At 46.7% G+C, this 23,274-nt stretch overlaps 1 protein-coding gene across 20 annotated transcripts in view; it reads left to right on the top strand.

Moving 5' to 3' along the window:
* Window positions 1-23,274, top strand: part of LOC109896717 (CUGBP Elav-like family member 2) — a 137,546-nt gene that overhangs the window by 36,451 nt on the left and 77,821 nt on the right. For 19 of the 20 annotated variants that reach the window (XM_031831729.1, XM_031831731.1, XM_031831727.1 and 16 more), the window contains exon 2: window positions 15,369-15,565. In XM_031831729.1, the coding sequence (XP_031687589.1) occupies window positions 15,369-15,565 (197 nt within the window). Of the gene's footprint in view, window positions 1-15,366; window positions 15,566-23,274 lie in introns of those variants that run through there. The other variant, XM_031831743.1, reaches the window with a different exon arrangement.

Here is a 23,274-nt window from a genome sequence, read left to right as displayed (position 1 = left end):
CTCTTGCTCCCCCCCCCCCTCTCTCTCTCTCTCTCTCTCTCTCTCTCTCTCCCTCTCTTGCTCCCCCCTCTCTCTCTCGCCCCCCCCCCCCCCTCTCTCTCTCGCCCCCCCCCCTCCTCTTTCTCTCTCTCTCTCTGTGTGGTGTGTCTCCAATAGCGATGCAGTCCTTTGTTCCACATTCAGGGCCCCAGTTTAATTTGACTGTGAGAACACCACCCACTCGCTCATTTACACACAGCCACTCACTCACATGTCAGTTCCCCCATGCCATCACACCTAGCTCACGGGTAGACCAAATGCAGAGCTGTCAGAGAAGATGGAGTTGTCTTTAACGTTACAACCCACTGGGCACACACTGGTGGAATCAACGTTGTTTTCACTTCATTTCAGTGAAATTACGGTGAACCAACGTGGAATAGACGTTGAATTGACGTCTGTGCCCAGTGGGAACCTTCAGATAATATCATCTGCTTGCAAGTTTCTCCATAATACTTTATCATGCTGTCATTTAATGGGCTAATTTATCTTCAGCACATACAGTGCAGCAGTGTAATATCAATACGAAGTGTCTGGTAGAGGGAAGCCTACTTTCTGGGAGAAACAGGCTTAAAACAAGAGGACTAGTTATGTAAACCTCCCTTTTTAAAATCCATGGCAATTACTCTTAACAAACCACCGTGGATCCTGCTTATTGATTTGTTGGTGGGCTCACACACTCCTGTACATTCACACACACCCCTTCTCATAGTCGGGGCCTCACATCATCTGTTTCTCCATCTATCCCTGCCTTTCTTCTTCTCTCCCTGTTGCCAGGTGCCTGTATGATTGAATAATTGACTCTGTAGAATGTTCTTTGTCTCATGTCATTGGTTCCCCAGTGATTGGTGCGTGTTCCCTAATTGCTCTGACATCATCATCGTTGGACTCTCCACACGTCTTCTCCAGCTCGCTGGCTTTTCTTCCAACTGCCTGATTGCATGCTCTCGCTTTCTCTTTCTCCAAGAACAGCCTCCCTCCTCTCCATCCCTCCCTTCCCTCTCTCTCTCCAGGTTCACAGATGTGAGTCTGCTGGCTGCCAATACTGTATTTACTTTAAGTGTGTAATTGAATAAACCCTGAGAAACAGCTTGGTTTCCATCAATACTACAGGTGTCTAACCTTGAAGCACTGAGCCCAGATCAGCTATTCATAGGCTATTAATTAGACCACGAATCCACTAATTACCTGCAGAACCAAGCCTTGTAGGAGGAGTGGGGAGACACACACACACACCACACACACACACACACTAAGGCTCCATTCCGGCATGCTCCATTCCGGCATGCTCCATTCCGGCATGCTCCATTCCGGCATGCTCCATTCCGGCATGCTCCAGTTGCTATAATTGTCCCTGTTTAATTTTGCCCTAGTCAATTAATGAGGTTGGAAAGCACTCAAACATTCTGAAGTGTGTTTTTGGTTATGCCTGGGGGTATTTCCAAGTCTGGAGTGTGGAAACACACACACACGTGGGGATGGAGTCTGGGAGTGGGAGGCAGATGTGAGGTACTACCGTCTCAGCATTCGACCCTCATCCTGAACACAAAGATCTTTGTGATGCCTCTTCCACTGCAGAGAGGAGAAAGAGAGAGAGGAGAAAGAGGAGATGGAGATGGAGAGAGGAGAAAGTGAAGAGTGGAGCCACTAGTAGGGTGTGTGTGTGTGTCTGTGTTTGAGTTCATTTTATTTTTACAGGGACAGTGCACATTAATCAACGTTTCAGTAAAAGTGCCGGTTTTAGCCAGCCGGCTAATTTTCAACCGGACTCCCTGGGCAGGTTATTAAAAACAATTACAATATAGACAATAATTGAGCACTGAGCAAACGCAGAGCAACATAGGACAAGCAAGACGTAGCATACAGACAGAGCAACATAGGACAAGCAAGACGTAGCATACAGACAGAGCAACATAGGACAAGCAAGACGTAGCATACAGACAGAGCAACATAGGACAAGAAAGATGTAGCATACAGACAGAGCAACATAGGACAAGCAAGACGTAGCATACAGACAGAGCAACATAGGACAAGCAAGACGTAGCATACAGACAGAGCAACATAGGACAAGCAAGACGTAGCATACAGACAGAGCAACATAGGACAAAAAGGCGCCTGACAAAATTCATAAAAGCTACAAAGTGTTTCCACACCTCACAAGCCACAGACAACAGACAACATGGAAAGCGGAAAGTGTGTGTGTGTGTGTGTGTGTGTGATGTTCTCTCTGTCGTTAGGGTCAGCAGCTGTTGTCAAATCCCCCTGGTCCCGAAGGTACCCATAATGGGTTTGAAATGGAACAACATGACTAAATATACACCCACCAGTCACACCGTATCACAGTAGCCTGGTACACACTTAATGCACGCCGTAACCCTAAGTGCTGATCTAAGGTCAGTTTATGTTTTAATCACCTAATGATTAAGGTTAGAACTTGGGGTGGTATAAACTGATTCTAAGTTTGTGCTTAGGGGCGACTCTGAGCATAACCCCCTTGTCTAAGGCAGTTAACCTAGAATAGTTATTCCTATACACTCACTTTACCTCCGTGTACTTACCCCCATGTACACTCCTGTGTGTTTCGCTCTCTGTGCGTCTCATGCATCCTCGTAGTCCTAGAGAATCAGAGCTCCTCTCCTCTCTCTGTTATGTGTGTGAGAGACAGATCAATGGGCTTTGGGATTGCTACGCTAGCGCGTCGCCATTCAAACCCACTGAGCCGTTGCTAACGTCGGCGCTACGGCGCTCGCTAGCATAAAGCGCTCAATGGGGCGACGCACACCTGTGCCCTCCCGCGCGCACACACACAGTTCACAAACAAGGTTCACACACAACCCTATTCACCCCGTCTATCAGTGTCCTCCCCTGTGTCTATAGGACGTGAGACAGATGGAAGCAGACAAGAGAGGGAAGGACTGAATTGGTTTTCTGATGTGTAATTGCTTATCCACTGTGTGCATCTACTGTCTGACAAAAGAAGATGGTTGAATAGTACCACCTCATTCATACAGTCAAGGTTAAAATATAGTTAAAGGCTGAGAAACCATCTTTCAGCTCTATAGACCTCACATAGAGATACTCCCTGTTCTAACACACACACACACACACACACACACACACACACTCCCCAGCTTACAGTCAGCATATGGTCCTCTCCTCAGAGAGAGTTTAGAGCAGCCCGTTCCCGGGCGGTTTCTCTGTAGGTCATGACCTGGGATGGGAGGAGACGTGATAGAGGAGCAGAGGAGAGGGGGATGTCGGGAAGAGAGGAGAGAACCAGATAACAGGAGAGGAGAGATGCTGCATCCTCTGCTTTATCAACATGCCTGTGCTCTCTTCAGAGGGTTTAGGGTTGCTAGTTTTACTGTGTGTGTGTGTATGTGTGTGTGTGTGTGTGTGTGTGTGTGTGTGTGTGTGTGTGTGTGTGTGTGTGTGTGTGTGTGTGTGAGAGAGGTTTCTGCTTTGTCTCCGTGGTGTATACGGGTGAGTGCAGCTGCGTGTGTTTGACGAGGTCGTTGTTGTCGCGTGTTGAGATGTAGGCAGCAGCACATGCATTGAGCCATCTGTTCCTCAGTGCTAATTGGTATGCATGACAAAGTTCTTCCAGCCCATAAAGCCCAATGAAAACGTGCGCCCCGCCCTAATATCCACTAATGGCATCACCGTCTCAGCTCCGCCCCAAGCGCCATTATCGAGATAATAAGGGGATGACAGGGATTAGGTCATGTTCTGGCGTTCCCAGGCACGGGATGTGACTTTCCCTGGTGTCCGCTGCCCCGTGCGGGAATGGAGACTGGTCTATCATCTCCACGCTCCTGCCTTCCTAACCGCTCTGTCACCACTACTGTTGTTTGGGCTTTTCTGAAACAGTGTTTCTGGAAATCCATTGAAACATTGTGGAAGTGACTGTGGTCTAGATGTTGATGGAACTCTGAGGGAATGAAACACAAACAGAGAGAGTAGGAGGAGGAGGAGGAAGAAGAAGCGGGAGAGGGAGAGGGAGAAAGAGAGGGAACAGCACAGCTGCACAGTGATGTGGTTTAAAGTACACGTTAATCCACCTATAAAATTATTCATGCCTGAGAAATATTGGACCTGAACACATTCTGTGACAAGACACTGGAGAATTAGACTGGGTGTGTGTGGTGTGTTCGCGTGGACAAAATGCTACACTGGTTAGGTCAATGCTGTCTTGTGTGTGTTTTTAATGTAGAGGGAGACAGAGCACCAGAGCTCAAATACCCTTCAGCTCCCTGTGAAATACAGTATCTCACCAGAGACATGACGTAGACACTGAGTCTACAAAGCATTAGGAACACCTGCTCTTTTTGATTTATTGAAACTTTATTTAACTAGGCAAGTCAGTTAAGAACAAACTCGTACTTACAATGGCGGCCGACCCCGGCCGAACCCCAGACGACGCTGGGCCAGTACTGCGCCGCACTGTGGGACTCCCAATCACGGCCAGTTGTGATACAGCCTGGATTCGAAAAAAGTTATGATCCCGTATTAATGTCACTTGTTAAATCCACTTCAGTCAGTGTAGATGAAGGGGAGGAGACAGTTTATAGTATAAGGGCACAAGGTGAGACCCAAATGCAGACACAGGAGGCAGATGGTGGAGCTCCAATATTTATTATAACAAAGGGAGTAGGCAAAGGCAGGTCGGGGACAGGCCAGAGTTCATAAACCAGGTCAGAGCCCAAAACAGTACAAGGGGATAGGCAGGTTGGTAGTCAGGACAGGCCAGAGTTCATAAACCAGGTCAGAACCCAAAACAGTACAAGGGGATAGGCAGGTTGGTAGTCAGGACAGGTAGAGTGGTCAGGCAGGCTGGTAGTTAGGCCAGGTAGAGTGGTCAGGCAGGCTGGTAGTCAGGACAGGCAAGGTTCGAAACCAGGAGGACTGGAAACAAACAGACTGGAGAAAAATAGGAGCAAGGAAAACCGCTGGTTGACTTGGCAAACAAGACAAACTGGCACAAAGAGATAGGAAACACAGGGATATATAGACCGGGGATAATAAGCGACACCTGGAGGGGGTGGAGACAATCACAAGGACAGCTGAACCAGATCAGGGTGTGACATTAAGAAGGATTTAGAGGGGGGGGGGGGGTAGTAGGTGCCAGGCACACCGGTTTGTGTCAAGAACTGCAACGCTGCTGGGTTTTTCACTCTCAACAGTTTCCCGTGTGTATCAAGAATGGTCCACCACCCAGAGGACATCCAGTCAACTTGACACAACTGTGGGAAGCATTGGAGTCAACATGGGCCAGAATCTCTGTGGAACGCTTTCGACACCTTGTAGAGTCCATGTCCCAGTGATTGAAGATGTTCTGAGGGCAAAAGGGAGTGCAACTCGATATTAGGAAGGTGTTCTTAATGTTTTGTACGGAGAAATAAACACTCACTCTGGTCTGTGGTCATTTTGATGTATACTGAACAAAAATAGAAAGCAAAATGTGTTAGATTCTGAGTTACAGTTAATATAAGGATATCAGTCAATTGAAATACATTCATCCGGCCCTAATCTATGGATTTCACATGACTGGGCTGGGGCGCAGCCATGGAAAGCCAATCAGCCAATCAAAAATAGTTTTTCTCCACACAGAAATACCCCCCCCCCCCCCCCCCCCCTGTGGACGATGCCACAGGTGAAGAAGCCGGAAGCCGGCTGTGGAGGTCCTGGGCTGGCGTGCTTACATGTGGTCTGGGGTTGTGAGGTCGGTTCGACGTACTGCCAAATTTTCTAAAACGATGTTGGAGGCAGCTTATGGTAGAGAAATGATCATGCAATTATCTGGCAACAGCTCCGGTGGACATTCCTGCCGTCATCATGCCAATTGCACGCTCCCTAAGAACTTGAGACAACTGTGGCATTGTTTGACCTTTTATTGTCCCCAGCACAAGGTGCACCTATGTAAATATCGTGCTGTTTAATCAGCTTCTTGATGTCAGGTGGATGGATTATCTTGGCAAATGAGAAATGCTCACTGAAAGGGATGTAAACTAAATTTTGCACAACATTACAGAGAAATAAGCTTTTTGTGCATGGAACATTTCTCTGGGATTTTTCATTTCAGCTCATGAAGCACTTTACATGTTTCGTTTCTATTTTTGTTCAGTGTAGTTTCTCCTCTGGCCCTGTCTGTGTGCTCTGCAGGGGAGGTTAAAAGCAGAGAGGTAAACACTGTGTCTCAAAACTCTGTTACCCTCTTAGGCTGACTGACCAACAAATGGCTTCCTTCCTTCCTGCTGTCTGTTTCACTCCTGTTCTCGGCCCACCTTTAGCCCTCAACCCCCTCTCTCTTTCTCTCTACCATCTCATGCTTCAATTTTACCCTCTCTCGACCCCCCCTATCTGTCCTCTCCTCTCTCTTTTCTCTCTGTGTGTCTGTGGAGGTGGTGTTACCAGTAATGGGGGTGTATTAAAGTGTCAGCCAAGGTTTTTGCCTGTCCTCCACACAGGAACACCTGCAGCTTTCTCTCGGAACAACACATTTACACAGCCGGGGGAGGGAGGTGTGGGCGCGTGCCTGTATGTGTGTGCTCGTGTGTGTCCGCCCGCCCTTGCTGTATGTGTCAATTCCCCTTTAGTCTGACACCGTGAGAAACATGGGCCATTCTCAATTCCACAGGCTGTATTGGCATGACGAGAAGAAACCTGCTTTACCAATGTTAATAAACGACGATAGCCACTTTATCCATCTTCCTCTGGTACAGAGAGAACCATAGTAGCAGCAGTCAGTACTCTGAGTCTAAACTCCCCAAAGCACTGTTGACAATGGGACATAATTGCGTTGTGAGGTCTACTGAACCCAATAGAATGCAAGTGATCATGTTCAATCAATACAGTTTGTGAACTGGATCCCAACAGTCGTCTTCTCTCTGCGGCTTACACTCTTTAGATTCTTGGCAACACATGCCTGATAATCTATTATTCTGTATCTCTCCCTCCCTCCATCCCTCTCCCTCCCTTCTCTCTTAGCTCGATCCTTCTCTTTTATCTCCTCTCGCTCCCTTTGTCCTCCTCCTCTTTGTCTGTGTTCACCTCCTCACCTCTCCGTTGTTCAGGAGTTACGACCGAGGTGTAGGAAAGAGCACGGGGGTCCTTGTTGAAGCAAGCCACACACAGCAGTCAAGGTGTTAAGTGTTACTCTGTCCTCCGCCTACTCTCCTGTTCCCAGTAATACCGCTGTTATAGACCGCTCCACATCAGGCTTCATCAAACACACGAAGGCCCCCTGACCTTGGGATGGAGTGTGAAAGAAACACTGCAACCCTTAAATACATCATCAGGGCCTAGTAGTGGTGGTACTGTCTCTCTCTGATCTCTGTCTGTCCTGGTTCCTTGGCCCGGTGTGTGGAGCAGCATTAGCCAAATGAGACGCTTTCGCCGCCGGTGAGTCGGATGATGAGTTTTGGCAGAGCACTGGCCAGCTACGCCAGGCAATCACAGCCCATTGCCCCTCACACGCACACACGCGCGCTAACTACAAGGCACACACACACACACACAGGGCCTCTCATCTCTCAACCATGTGAGAGATTGGTGGGAGGGGAACGGGAGTTGATGAGAGAGGGTGGTGTACATGCACATATTAAACCCACCAAAATATACGTTCAGACATTTCGAACACACACTGTCCTTATTTCTGGAAGAAAAGTGGAGATAAAATGAAGTATGAATCTCTCGTGAAGTTTTCTGACTTCACATACAATATTTGTTTATGTCTGAAAAGTCCGGGCTGGGCTTAATGGGTACGAAATGTACCCTTTTAAACCCATGGGTGCTCCAAATAAACCCACCTCTTAAATAACCTATTTGATTTCATTTCCAAATGTTTAAAAAACGTACAAACTGAGGGTCCAATCATATCCACAGAGATCAATGTGGACTTTTGTTCTTGTCTTCCTGTTCACACCTGATTCAACTAATCAACACTTCAATCAAGACATGATCAGTTAAATCAGGTGTGTTTTTGCTTGGTTTTATAATAACCAACAATATGAGAACGCCCTCACCCAGAAGTTCACGAGTAGTCGCCCAATAATAATCTTCTTCTCCCTCATTTGTTTGCATTTAGGTAGGTCTTCTATCCCAGATATCCCTCAACCCTGGTCTTCTTCTTCCCGCTCTGCATCACTGACTACCTATCCACTCCAAACGTCTTGGAGAGAATACAGCGGTTTCTAATTCTTCAGAATAGTTTCTAATCTTGGTAAAGGCACCACGGCTGTAGTAGAGGCACCAAAACTGCAGTTTTATTGCGTTTGAATCAACTTAAATCTAAAAAAATATATATATCTATATATAAAATATTTATGCTCATGTTCATTGAATATTAGGGATATCAACATAATATCCCCATGTGGGCTCCTGAGTGGTGCATCTCATTGCTAGAGGCGTCACTACAGACACCCTGGTTCGATTCCAGGCTGTATCACAACCAGCAGTGATTGGGAGTCCCATAGAGCGGCACACAACTGGCCCAGCGTCGCCGGTGTAGGCTGTCATTGTAAATAAGAATCTGTTCTTAACCGACATGCCTAGTTAAATAACAACAACAACAACAAAAATGATTTATAGAGAAAAAGACAGAATAGCAAAGTCTACTCATAAAATATTTGGTAACCAATGGTTTGGGGTATAAATATGCACTATAAACTATGGTAACAGGGTTTGGGGGAGAGAGCGGGATGGGATGGGGGGGAAGGGAGGTGGAGGAAAAGAAGGAGGAGGATGTTAGACATTACAGAGTCAATTTGGTGTTGCTGGGATTTGGCCAATCCTGGCTTTGTGGTTTAGACCTCCCTAATTATTCTACCCTCCTGGGGATTGCAGGCCTGGACTAATAGCTGTGTATGGGGATTCAACCCCCCCCCCCCCCCCTCCTGACATACATACACATTAAGGCTTTAAAAAACAATCCGTCAAAAGTTGTGCTTAAAGCATCATTCATATAGAAGTCATTCAGAGCAGTGGGACAGGAAGTAACGAGAGAGACTATGAAGGGGCTTTATGACAGTTGTATTATGCTGGAACTGCTGTTTGAGTGAATATGTTTCTCAGGTTGATGATTTCTCCAGGCTGTTCAGTCTGAAGTATACAGGCTGTGTGTGGGCGACAGCGATGAGCAATACTGAGGACACACTCAGCAACTTCTCTCTTCCACACACACACACACACACACACACACACACACACACAGAGTGCACGTAATAATGAGAACTCTGTCTGTGCATTCCCATGATGTTTCTCTCTTGCCTGTGTCATTTCTTCCTGCACACCAGTCGTGGGAGGTGATCCTCACTGTATTGCAATGCCTCAATAGACCAGAATGCACCAAAGAATACCTTTCACTGTTCAACCGCAGCTCCTGAAAGCTTGTTCCCGTTATATAAGATACTTTATTGCCTTGTTTTATTGTTGGATCAGTCCATTAAGGGCCTACTCATTAGCCTACATTTTCTGAGTCAAACTAAGCACACTAATTCAAACGTTCCCATACCTGTCAACAAAGGAGTTGGGTGGCCATTTCCATGGCCCTTGATAAGTCTGCTCTACTCTAGGGTGTATCGACAGTCATTTGGTCTAGTGGTGCAGGAGTAGCGATAGGAGTTTTATAGCTGTAGTAGTGGTCGTTGTAGTCGTTGTTGTAGTAGTCGCTGTTGCAGTCACTGTTGTAGTCGTTGTCATTTGGTCTGAGCTGAGACTGATGTTTCTCACTCTTGTTGTCTACTAGATTAGTTCCTCATGTGGGACGGTTACACCACCTCCAACCATGTTCTGATGACTAGCGTCAGAGGGGCCTACCATGGGACAACTCCATTGATGTCCAGGAGTGGAATGGAGGTGCGTGTGTTGGAGAGATGTTTGATTGATGTGGGTGGGTGTGTCGGTCTGTGTGTACGTTTGTGTGTGTGTGTGTGTGTTCAAGTGGAAATGAAAACAGAGGGAAAGAACAGCAGGGTGTACCAGAGCCACTTTCCCCAAACGACAGTGTGTGTGTGTGTGTGTGTGTGTGTGTGTGTGTGTGTGTGTGTGTGTGTGTGTGTGTGTGTGTGTGTGTGTGTGTGTGTGTGTGTGTGTGTGTGTGTGTGTGTGTGTGTGTGTGTGTGTGTGTGTGTGTGTCAGCGAATCCGAGAGGCCATGCTGTGCTCAAAGCTGTGCTTACTGCTGGCCCCACTCACCTGCATCCATCTCTCGCTCCGTCTCTTCGTCTCTCTCTCTCTGCCTGTTTCTCTCTCTCCCATGGGCGTCTGCCACTCTCCTCCCTGCATTGATGTGACTGAGACAGAGTCCCTCCTACTGTGTACAGGATTCACTAGGAATACCTAGGAACTAGAGCCTAGGTTTTTCCCAGTCAGGTCAGACATCTCCTCTCTCTGAATGTAATATAGTTGTGTAAGGTTACCGGTGGCCTTTCCAGCTGAAAAATTGTACTCAAGACAGCACTGTTTTTGGTAAACACATCCTCCTATCGAATTTTAGCTTTGTATATGCTACCAGCAGCCAATAACATTCTGATCTATATCCCTAATGGTGCACATCTGAGGTGTGAATAGCATTTATGTTAGAATCTCTCTTATAGATGCTTCACTGGTTCACAGCCAGCTCAGCTATCTTCCTGCCACTGTCTGGTACTGCTGGGAAAGTTGAACTTTCTCTATTGTGTTTAAACCCATAGTGCAATTGAGACGGAGGCACACGCACACACACACACACAAACACCGGATCACTCAGCTGCTCTACTTTATAGAGAGGGGGAAGGTCTCATAATGGTCCCTGCCAAGGAATTCACACACACACACACACACACACACACACACAGTCCTTGGCTAAGACTGTAGATCACCCCTCAGTCACGGCCCTGTGCTGCAAAGGAGACTGGAGTGATGGAAGCAATAGTTAAGCCATTAAGGCAGACAATTGGCTCAAATTGAGAGGGGGAGAGAGAGGGGAGAAGGAGGGAAGGAGGGAGAGAAGGAGAGGCTATGGCAGGAGTTGATCCACTCAATGACTTAATCTGTGCCCCGGGACACACTCCTGCTGTTTCAGGTTCACTCACACACTGACTGCAATAACACCTTGTCAGCCAGGGCTGCAGGGGTGAAGGGGAGAGAAGCTCATTCCTTTATACTGAACAGTCACTTTCTCACAGCCATCACCAACCCACAGAGACCACGGTCATGCAGTGTGTATCTTATAACAGATTATGACGTTTTAAAAGCATTCATAGAGCCGTATGTCCGTGCATGGCTGTGTAATGGGGCATGTTGGCAGTGGGGGCTGTGATGGGCAGGGTGAATGGTTCAAAGGCGTATTGTGCCTCATCCCTATAGACCTCAAACAAACACACAACAAAGGGGAATTGTTTCTCTCTCTCTCTCTCTCTCTCTCACACTCACTCACTCACTCACTCACTCACTCACTCACTCACACACACACACACACACTAACAAGCCTTTTACACAGAGTGTGTTAGTGGGTTGTTGTGCTTCCAGCCTGGGGTGTTTTGGGATGGATATACTGCAGGTGTCATGGCTGTGCTGTGTGCCAGGGGAGCCGTTCATCTCCCGTTTTTAAATGTCTAACGTTCAAGCAACACTCTGCTTTATGAGTGTGAACGTTGGCGTAACGCTTGGTGTTCATTGGGGCCGTAACTCCTGCCCGGTCCCCTCGGCGCTGTGGCTGGGATTTATCGTCCAGCTTACAGTGGAGGGGTTGCCGCGGGGACCGTTGGCACTCGTTTGCTCGTTCCCTCGTTCTCTGGCTTGGTCATTTATTTGACATGTCCTTTAAGTCCTTTAAAGAATTGGGCGTTTCTGCCGAACGCCTGGGCTCTTTCTGCAGGAGATGGATGGGCCGTGTTCAAAGGTCTGTATGTTCTCCCTCCATCCCTCGTTCTCTCGTTTTATTCCCCTCCTCCTTCCTTCTCGCTTCTTCACTTTTTTGATTCCCTCCCTCCTTTTCTCTCTCTCCTCCTGAGCTTTATAGAGTGGTATTACGCCTGTCAGCTAGCCAAGCAAGGGATTTGGGCATGTTTTGTTTCTGCCTCTCAAGATAATGCTCTCTCCTTTCTCCTGTGGAGAATAACAACAGGGAAAGTAGAGTGATAAAAGCAGCACATGGACTTTAGCTTGTTTAGTTTGGGTTTGTAGTCTGGTTCCGTGGCACCGCAGGCTGAAGTGGAGACTGAGACTGTGTGTGTGCTGGTACGTTCTAGCCCTATTCATGCAGCTGGCCCTGGGATCAATGGCAACTGTGCTGATTGTTCGAGGCTGGCGGACGTTTTAGAGAAATCGTTAAGATGTAAAACAAGCCATTGTGATCCCAGATTGTTCCCTCAGGGAGTTGTGTGTGTGTGTGTGTGTGTGTGTGTGTGTGTGTGTGTGTGTGTGTGTGTGTGTGTGTGTGTGTGTGTGTGTGTGTGTTTGTGTGCACATTGCACATTTTCTCTTTTAAAAAGCTTGCCAATGTTTTTATTTGACACACACTAGGACTATTGAATGTGATTCGTGACATGGACGACGTGAGCAGAGAGAAAGAAGCAATGAAAATGAAAGGTTACAGAGGCTTTAGAAACATGAACTGACTTAACAGTGTATGGTGTGTGTGTGTGTGTTATGGTACCATGTCATGTAGTGTTTTTAACAGTGTATGGTGTGTGTGTGTGTTATGGTACCATGTCATGTAGTGTTTTTAACAGTGTATGGTGTGTGTGTGTGTTATGGTACCATGTCATGTAGTGTTTTTAACAGTGTATGGTGTGTGTGTGTGTTATGGTACCATGTCATGTAGTGTTTTTAACAGTGTATGGTGTGTGTGTGTGTTATGGTACCATGTCATGTAGTGTTTTTAACAGTGTATGGTGTGTGTGTGTGTTATGGTACCATGTCATGTAGTGTTTTTAACAGTGTATGGTGTGTGTGTGTGTTATGGTACCATGTCATGTAGTGTTTTGTAACACAGTCCAGGCCCTCAGCACTCAGCAGACTAAGTCCCTTCTACAGTGAGCCAGACCTGCATGAACACAACAACACTCGGCTCATCACCACACACACACACATTGGTTTTACTATCATTGTGGGGATCAAACAATTGATTCCCATTCAAAATCCTATTTTCCCTAACCTTAACCCCTAACCCCTAACCCCTAACCCTAATTCCAAACCTAACGCTAATTGTGACCCTAAACCTAACCATTTTTCATTGTGGGGACCGGCGAAATGTCCCCACTTGTCTAAATTGTCCTTGTTTTTTTTACATTCCTTGTGAGGACTTCTGGCCCCCACAAGGATAGCAAAACCAAAAAACAGACCCACACATTCCCTGGTGTTGCTGTCCTCTTTTATCTTGTACTTTTATAGTGGAGCGCTAGGCCTACTTGCTCCGAGGAAATTGTGTTTTCTTGAAATCATGTTATGTGGATTAAATAATGTATGTACGGAAGCTCCCCTTACTAGGGATTGTGCTGCTTATCATTTTGAGCTGAACAAAGAGGTATAATCGCACCAAAAAATATATATGTTGCGTAAAGCTTACTTCGTTATTCAAGGTTTTAAATGTTTCACTGCTTCAGGGATAGCGCACACAGACGGTTCAGCTTTACAGCGTTCTTCATTGTGTAGGTCAGGGATAGCGCACACAGACGCTTCAGCTTTACAGCCTTCTTCATTGTGTAGGTCAAATCAACAGATGAGCAGCAGGTGCCTCCAATCAGGGTTGTACCTCATCTGCCAATCAGGGTCCCTCTGGTCTACCTGTATATATATTAGTCACAAAGAGAGACAGAATTATAGGGGACGGGAGAGGGCACGAAGAACATTTCACCAATCAATCGCCGCAGGTGTCCGTTCCCCTAAATATGTCACATCAATTAATGTGATAGCCCACGATGAAGGGCTATCACATTAAACGATATGCAAAATCTGATTTGGAACAGCGTGCTTGTGTAACAGTCTTAATGTGGCTTATAGGAAGGAGGTGGAGTCGAATTCCTTGTTTAAACCGTGTGGAGATAGATCATCGGATGTATATAATCACATGGCTTCTCTTTGGAGTAATGTGTTGTCAAAGTCACCTACTCTACGTGATGGATGAATCTTCTCCATCCCGACGCCACGCAATTTCATTAATAGAATGATTTTGTTCTAAAGTGTCTCGCAAATGGCGAGGTGATATCTTGACGTCCAATAGTGGATGTATGTTCTCCAAGACGTACTTTCAAGGTGCGGGATGTTTAAAAAAAATACATTTTGTGTGTGTGTGTGGGGGGGGGGGGGGGCATACATGGAACATTACAGGCTGCACAGTGAACCCAGCCTTGAACCAGCTGCTATCCCAGTGGACCTCTCCTTCCCATCTTCCTGAGAATGTCAATACTGTGTACTTTCACATCTTCCATGTCAGGTCCACACTGCCGGTCAAAAGTTTGGGGTCACTGGGAAATGTCCTTGTCTTTGAAAGAGAAGCACATTTTTTGTCCATTAAACTATCATCAAATTGATCAGAAATACAGTGTAGACATTGTTCATGTTGTAAATTACTACTGTAGCTGGAATATCTACATATGTGTACAGAGGCCCATTATCAGCAACCATCACTCCTGTGTTCCAATGGCACGTTGTGTTAGCTAATCCAAGTTTAGCTGCCAGTTGAGGACTTGTGAGGCGTCTGTTTCTCAAACTAGACACTCTGATGTACTTGTCCTCTTGCTCAGTTGTGCACCGGGGCCTCCCACTCCTCTTTATATTTTGCTCAGAGGCAGTTTGCACTGTCCTGTGAAGGGAGTAGTACACAAGCATTGTACGAGATCTTCAGTTTCTTGGCAATTTCTCGCATGGAATAGCCTTCATTTCTCAGAACAAGAATAGACCGACGAGTTTCAGAAGAAAGTTATTTGTTTCTGGCAATTTTGAGCCTGTAATCAAACCCACAAATGCTGATGCTCCAGATACGCAACTAGTCTAAAGAAGGCCAGTTGTATTGCTTCTTTAATCAGAACAACAGTTTTCAGGTGTTTGCAAAACATATTTGCAAAAGGGTTTTCTAAATTAGCCTTTCAAAATGATAAACTTGGATTAGCTAACACAACGTGCCATTGGAACACAGGAGTGACGGTTGCCGATAATGGGCCTCTGTACGCCGTTTCCAGCTACAAAAGTCATTTACAACATTAACAATGTCTACACTGTATTTTTGATCAATTTGATGTTATTTTAGTGGGCAAAAAAAGGAAATTTCTCAGTGACCCAAAACGTTTGAACGGTAGTGTAGCTTCTATGATCTGTTATGTAACCTAGCACCCCCCTGTGGTCTCTTTTCAGTAACGGCACGGCCGGGAAGATGAACGGTGCGTTGGAGCATTCGGACCAGCCCGACCCAGACGCCATCAAGATGTTCGTGGGCCAGATCCCTCGCTCCTGGTCAGAGAAGGAGCTGAAGGAGCTGTTTGAGCCCTACGGCGCCGTCTATCAGATCAACATCCTCCGAGACCGCAGCCAGAACCCTCCACAGAGCAAAGGTATGGCAGAGAGACAGTCATACACACACAACAGCCAGAGCGCTCAGCCGAGCAAAGTTAAGATGGAGAATCACTCACTCACTGCTTATGCAATCCTACACAATACACAAGCAAGCAATGAACACAAAGGCAAACTGTACAGTACACATGTATCAATTCCATCAATTCCAGCCTGATATTTCTCTGAAACTGTGTCTTTGATACAAAACACAATTAATATATACATGTTCATCTCATCCGCCTTTTCCTGATGAACTTGTCAAGTCAGAGAGAAAACAAAAGAGGCAGCAGAGCCGACAATGAGACAATGCTGCTGCCACATTAGCAGACACACATCAAACACAGAGAGCGAGAGCGAGACAACAGAATGCACTGTGATGACAGGCAGCTTGAGGAGACAGTGGGAGTAGGCGGATGGAAGATGTATGGGGGAGAGGGAGACGGAGAGAGAGGAGATTTTGGTAAGGGCCTCTGCAGACACGCACCTGTTAATGTCATATCTTATTTATCTTCATTAAATAAAGAAATTAAAAAGGAAGAATGGAAGAGAAGGAGCAAGCGCTTTCCCTCACCTCCTCATCCCCACAGCATCTCTCTGTTTTGCTCTCTCTTTTCCCTCCTCATCTCTCTCTCCATCCCTCTCTCTCTCTTTCTGAGTCACAAGCTCCCACAAGCCTTGACACAGCTATTCACCAGTCTGCCAAGAGGAGACAGGGACGCGCCTAAATCAAATCATTCGGCCTAAGCTCACTGTCATGTGCTATGTGTTTGTATGTGTGTGTGTCTGAGTGTGTTCATGCTTGTGTGTCTCTCTCGCTCTCCCTTTCTCCCTCTCCATCTCTCCGCATCTCCTCCTCTGTCTGTGTCCCTAACCTCTGGATGACTTCTCTTCCTCTCTGTTTCTCCGTAGCGGATGAGGCCAATACTTTACTCTCATCAGCCTCTCCTCTCTTCCTCCATTGTGTCTTCCTCTGTTGCTAAGCCCTTGAGTCGCTCTGATTTATCTGGTTGATGAGTCAAAGTGTGGGAGAGTGTCACTCATAGACACTTTACTTTAAGTAGGGAGAACAGCCTCTCATCTCTTCCTTGAGACTGTAAACACTCAACAATCTCTCGCTCTCTCTCTTTCTCTGGCCTGTAAAATGGAGGATTGGATTGAACAGGAAATTGGCTGTTTGACAGAGCTCTGTCTAGGCTTGTATATTCCCAGGATTTAGGCGCTGTTGTTTTCTCGTCGTTAAGTAAGCACTCTCTAGCGCGACATGGCCTTGTCAGAGCCCTCTCACACGGTGGAGCCGCAATGGCCCCCCTCGGCTCCACAGTTGCACAGGAGCCAATTCCGATTTCATTGGTGTCAAGGAAACTGTGCCCCTTTTCCCCCGGTCTGTTTAGCTTAAATTAATGACCATATTTTCAGAGTGGTCTCAGTTAGATGGTTGAGGGAGTGTGCTCCGTCAGCCTTGGTGATCCAGAGGCCGGGTCAACAGCTCTCCTTCTCTCTTGACTATTACTAGAGTCATTTGGATTTGTGAAGTGGAGTTTATTTTTATTTTTCTCTCTCTCCATTCTTCTCTAATCTATTGATGGTAGATACACATTTCCAGTTGATACACACATTCCTCCTTACACATACTGTTACTGATGCTTCTAGAAAATGTTTTCATATATTTTTCATGTAAAGATGGCACAATGAATGCATTTAACACCAGTGAGTTCGTAGACAGTGTTTCCCATCTGAGTGGTCTGGTTGTCTTTAGATGGTTATTCTGCAGGAAGGGCAGCTGCTAGTTGAGTTGAGTCTGGACTGGACGATCTGATGGATGCTGTGTGTGAACACTGGCCAGTGCAGTATGGACAGTTTAGTTTGGCTGCTGTTGCTTTAATGTGTTAAGAGTCAATAAACAGATGAGTGGAGAGAGCGAGAGAGAATTTGATTTAGCACTGAGAGAGGGGGATGAGAGAGGGCCAGAGGGGTAAACAAAGACAGTCCTCCTCTCTCTCCAAGAGTTTGCATCCCAGGTTTGTTTGCGTCTGTTGTCTAGCCGGGTGTGTACAGCACAGGTGTGTGTGTGTGTGTGTGTGTGTGTTGGCAGGGGACATACTTTGTCATTCATCTTAATGATCGCACCTGTCCTCCTGGGTACAGAGGCACAGCATGCACACATGCGCGCGCACACACACACACACACACAAAATGGGTGTAATGTCTTCATTAGCAAGTTGTATATACTACACAATTCTCTGGACATGGTGTCTGAAAGAACGACTCCTCATATCAGCAACACACACGCGGAAATATAATAATAGCTCACAGTATCTGATTCTCCATCACCACTCTCCATGTACATCCACTCTGGGGTTTCCCACTGTAGTATCCAGGGGCATCCAGCTCTCCAGTGGCACACATTCACCGTTACAATTCTAATTCAACCGCATTCTCCCACAACGCTGAGGCAACGCTGGGCAAACGCTTTGCCTCCCAACACAATTATCTCCTCTAATGGATTCAGTAGAGACCGGGCCGACCTGAGTCAGAACACTGATTTATTTCATTCTTTCCTAAAGCAGCACAGCCAATTAGATTGCCATAACAAGACATACGCTTTGTTAGCTGTCTACCCAAGTCCAATTAGTGAGCGACTGCAGGTGGATTTTACAACGGGGTGGGGGGGGGGGGGGTGTATTGGCATGCCTCAGTGGTGAAGCTAGTTGCCTGGATAGGAGAGCAGTGCAGTGCTGGAAGCCTACTCAGTGTGTTCAGGGTTAGCCAGGGAACAGCATTTTGAGGATTTAATTTGGAGCCGTTTTTCCACAGTTAGTTGTGGTGGATTTGTAAAGTGTAAAGTGCTGTGTGTCCTAATCTGGTCTGAAGGCACAGTGGACATAAGGAGATATTGTCAAAGATCCAATCTTCTCAACATGTACCTCCCAACCCCCGTCTCTCACTCTCTTCAACACAGGCCACTATGGTTGTACCTCCCAACCCCCGTCTCTCACTCTCTTCAACACAGGCCACTATGGTTGTACCTCCCAACCCTCGTCTCTCACTCTCTTCAACACAGGCCACTATGGTTGTACCTCCCAACCCCCGTCTCTCACTCTCTTCAACACAGGCCACTATGGTTGTACCTCCCAACCCCCGTCTCTCACTCTCTTCAACACAGGCCACTATGGTTGTACCTCCCAACCCCCGTCTCTCACTCTCTTCAACACAGGCCACTATGGTTGTACCTCCCAACCCCCGTCTCTCACTCTCTTCAACACAGGCCACTATGGTTGTACCTCCCAACCCTCGTCTCTCACTCTCTTCAACACAGGCCACTATGGTTGTACCTCCCAACCCCCGTCTCTCACTCTCTTCAACACAGGCCACTATGGTTGTACCTCCCAACCCCCGTCTCTCACTCTCTTCAACACAGGCCACTATGGTTGTACCTCCCAACCCCCGTCTCTCACTCTCTTCAACACAGGCCACTATGGTTGTACCTCCCAACCCCCGTCTCTCACTCTCTTCAACACAGGCCACTATGGTTGTACCTCCCAACTCCTGTCTCTCACTCTCTTCAACACAGGCCACTATGGCTGAATGTACCTCCCAACCCCCGTCTCTCACTCTCTTCAACACAGGCCACTATGGTTGTACCTCCCAAACCCCGTCTCTCACTCTCTTCAACACAGGCCACTATGGTTGTACCTCCCAACCCCTGTCTCTCACTCTCTTCAACACAGGCCACTATGGTTGTACCTCCCAACCCCCGTCTCTCACTCTCTTCAACACAGGCCACTATGGTTGTACCTCCCAACTCCTGTCTCTCACTCTCTTCAACACAGGCCACTATGGCTGAATGTACCTCCCAACCCCCGTCTCTCACTCTCTTCAACACAGGCCACTATGGTTGTACCTCCCAAACCCCGTCTCTCACTCTCTTCAACACAGGCCACTATGGTTGTACCTCCCAACCCCTGTCTCTCACTCTCTTCAACACAGGCCACTATGGTTGTACCTCCCAACCCCCGTCTCTCACTCTCTTCAACACAGGCCACTATGGTTGTACCTCCCAACCCCCGTCTCTCACTCTCTTCAACACAGGCCACTATGGTTGTACCTCCCAACCCCCGTCTCTCACTCTCTTCAACACAGGCCACTATGGCTGAATGTACCTCCCAACCCCTGTCTCTCACTCTCTTCAACACAGGCCACTATGGTTGATTGTACCTCCCAACCCCGTCTCTCACTCTCTTCAACACAGGCCTCTATGGTTGATTGTACCTCCCAACCCCTGTCTCTCACTCTCTTCAACACAGGCCACTAAGGTTGATTGTACCTCCCAACCCCCGTCTCTCACTCTCTTCCCCCTCTATCAATCCACTCCTCTCCTGCTTTATTGAGTATGATCTATTTCTGTCTCTCCCGTCTCTCACTCTCACTTCATCTCCTCCATCTAGCTCTGCACAACCAGAAGAGTGCTTTTCATTCCTCTCTCTCTCTCTCGCTCTCTCCCTCCATCTTTATTGTTCTCTCCCCTCTTTCTACTCTCTGTTTATAAACCATGCTAACATTCTGTTCCTCGTCGGCTGCACTCAATCGGCAATCTGATGAAATCGTTCTGCTCTTTTTCACCCCTCCCTCCATGCCAGTCCTCTCTTCTCTTACCCCTCTCCATCCATCCGTGCCTCTTCATCCCTGTCTTCTCTCTCATCCCTTTTATTTTTCCTCTACCCTCTCTCTACCCCCCCTCTACCCACCTCTCTCTACCCATCTCTCTCTGTCTAATATGATGGTGTGGACTTGTGGATGTTGTTATTGACAGTATGAGAAGGGCACAGGTTTTTTGTGCAGTCAAAAGGCTCCTTCAGTAGATATAAAGCATTTATGAACACCGTCTCTCTCCTAATCTCTATTCCTCTCACTGGCTGCTCTCTACTCCCCCCTCCCCTCTCTCTGCATTTTGTGTGTGTGTGTGTGTGTATGTATATTTTCTTTCTCCTCTGTGTGTTTTGTGCATGCCTGCATGTGTGTGTATCTCTAGTGTAGTGTGTGTGGTGTGTTTTATGCCTTGTTGGCCTTCATATAAATGTTGAGAGAGAGGTAGGCTATTCACAGTACACTCAGTGAACTCACATATTGAGTGTCTCGGTCTTGTTTCTGTGTCGGATACATTTGTACTTGGTCTTGAATCTGTCTTGGACAGTGAGGACTCATACTTTTTCCCCGAGACCAGTGGAGTAAAAAACTCCTAATTATCAGCTTCCATTCAGTCAGAACGTAAAACCGCTTCACCAGGCCAAATATATACACTCCTTTCTTAATACATTAATACAGTCTCTTAACAGCCGTCATATCTATTATAGACATGTTTGTGCAGTGGTGAACCTATAGGTCTTCAGTGTGACAGGTTAGTACAGTGGTGAACCTATAGGTCTTCCGTATGACAGGTTAGTACAGTGGTGAACCTATAGGTCTTCAGTATGACAGGTTAGTATAGTGGTGAACCTATAGGCCTTCAGTGTGTGACAGTGGTGAAACTATAGGCCTTCAGTGTGTGACAGTGGTGAAACTATAGGCCTTCAGTGTGTGACAGGTTAGTACAGTGGTGAACCTATAGACCTTCAGTGTGTGACAGGTTAGTATAGTGGTGAACCTATAGATCTTCAGTGTGTGACAGGTTAGTACAGTGGTGAACCTATAGATCTTCAGTGTGTGACAGGTTAGTACAGTGGTGAACCTATAGGCCTTCAGTGTGTGACAGTGGTGAAACTATAGGCCTTCAGTGTGTAACAGGTTAGTACAGTGGTGAACCTATAGACCTTCAGTGTGTGACAGGTTAGTATAGTGGTGAACCTATAGATCTTCAGTGTGTGACAGGTTAGTACAGTGGTGAACCTATAGACCTTCAGTGTGTGACAGGTTAGTATAGTGGTGAACCTATAGATCTTCAGTGTGTGACAGGTTAGTACAGTGGTGAACATATAGGTCTTCAGTGTGTGACAGGTTAGTACAGTGGTGAACCTATAGACCTTCAGTGTGTGACAGGTTAGTATAGTGGTGAACCTATAGATCTTCAGTGTGTGACAGGTTAGTAGTGGTGAACATATAGGTCTTCAGTGTGTGACAGGTTAGTACAGTGGTGAACCTATATGCCTTCGGTGTGTGACAGGTTAGTACAGTGGTGAACCTATAGACCTTCAGTGTGTGACAGGTTAGTATAGTGGTGAACCTATAGATCTTCAGTGTGTGACAGGTTAGTACAGTGGTGAACATATAGGTCTTCAGTGTGTGACAGGTTAGTACAGTGGTGAACCTATAGGCCTTCGGTGTGTGACAGGTTAGTACAGTGGTGAACCTATAGGTCTTCAGTGTGTGACAGGTTAGTATAGTGGTGAACCTATAGGTCTTCAGTGTGTGACAGGTTAGTACAGTGGTGAACCTATAGACCTTCAGTGTGTGACAGGTTAGTATAGTGGTGAACCTATAGATCTTCAGTGTGTGACAGGTTAGTACAGTGGTGAACATATAGGTCTTCAGTGTGTGACAGGTTAGTACAGTGGTGAACCTATAGGCCTTCGGTGTGTGACAGGTTAGTACAGTGGTGAACCTATAGGTCTTCAGTGTGTGACAGGTTAGTATAGTGGTGAACCTATAGGTCTTCAGTGTGTGACAGGTTAGTACAGTGGTGAACCTATAGGCCTTCAGTGTGTGACAGGTTAGTACAGTGGTGAACCTATAGGCCTTCAGTGTGTGACAGTGGTGAACCTATAGGCCTTCAGTGTGTGACAGGTTAGTACAGTGGTGAACATATAGGCCTTCAGTGTGTGACAGTGGTGAACCTATAGGTCTTCAGTGTGTGACAGGTTAGTACAGTGGTGAACCTATAGGTCTTCAGGGGTGAACCTATAGGCCTTCAGTGTGTGACAGGTTAGTACAGTGGTGAACCTATAGGTCTTCAGTGTGACAGGTTAGTACAGTGGTGAACCTACAGGTCTTCAGTGTGTGACAGGTTAGTACAGTGGTGAACCTATAGATCTTCAGTGTGTGACAGGTTAGGCAGTGGTGAACCTATAGGCCTTCAGTGTGTGACAGGTTAGTACAGTGGTGAACCTATAGGTCTTCAGTGTGTGACAGGTTAGTACAGTGGTGAACCTATAGGTCTTCAGTATGACAGGTTAGTACAGTGGTGAACCTATAGGCCTTCAGTTAGTGACAGGTTAGTATAGTGGTGAACCTATAGATCTTCAGTGTGTGACAGGTTAGTACAGTGGTGAACCTATAGGCCTTCAGTGTGTGACAGGTTAGTACAGTGGTGAACCTATAGACCTTCAGTGTGTGACAGGTTAGTATAGTGGTGAACCTATAGATCTTCATTGTGTGACAGGTTAGTACAGTGGTGAACCTATAGGCCTTCAGTGTGTGACAGGTTAGTACAGTGGTGAACCTATAGGGCTTCAGTGTGACAGGTTAGTACAGTGGTGAACCTATAGGCCTTCAGTGTGTGACAGGTTAGTACAGTGGTGAACCTATAGGCCTTCAGTGTGTGACAGGTTAGTACAGTGGTGAACCTATAGGCCTTCAGTGTGTGACAGGTTAGTACAGTGGTGAACCTATAGGCCTTCAGTGTGACAGGTTAGTACAGTGGTGAACCTATAGGTCTTCAGTGTGTGACAGGTTAGTATAGTGGTGAACCTATAGGCCTTCAGTGTGTGACAGGTTA

This window comes from Oncorhynchus kisutch, linkage group LG9 (assembly GCF_002021735.2).
Source record: "Oncorhynchus kisutch isolate 150728-3 linkage group LG9, Okis_V2, whole genome shotgun sequence".
Classification (NCBI taxonomy): Eukaryota; Metazoa; Chordata; class Actinopteri; order Salmoniformes; family Salmonidae; genus Oncorhynchus; species Oncorhynchus kisutch.
This window is presented reverse-complemented; position numbering and strand designations above follow the sequence as displayed.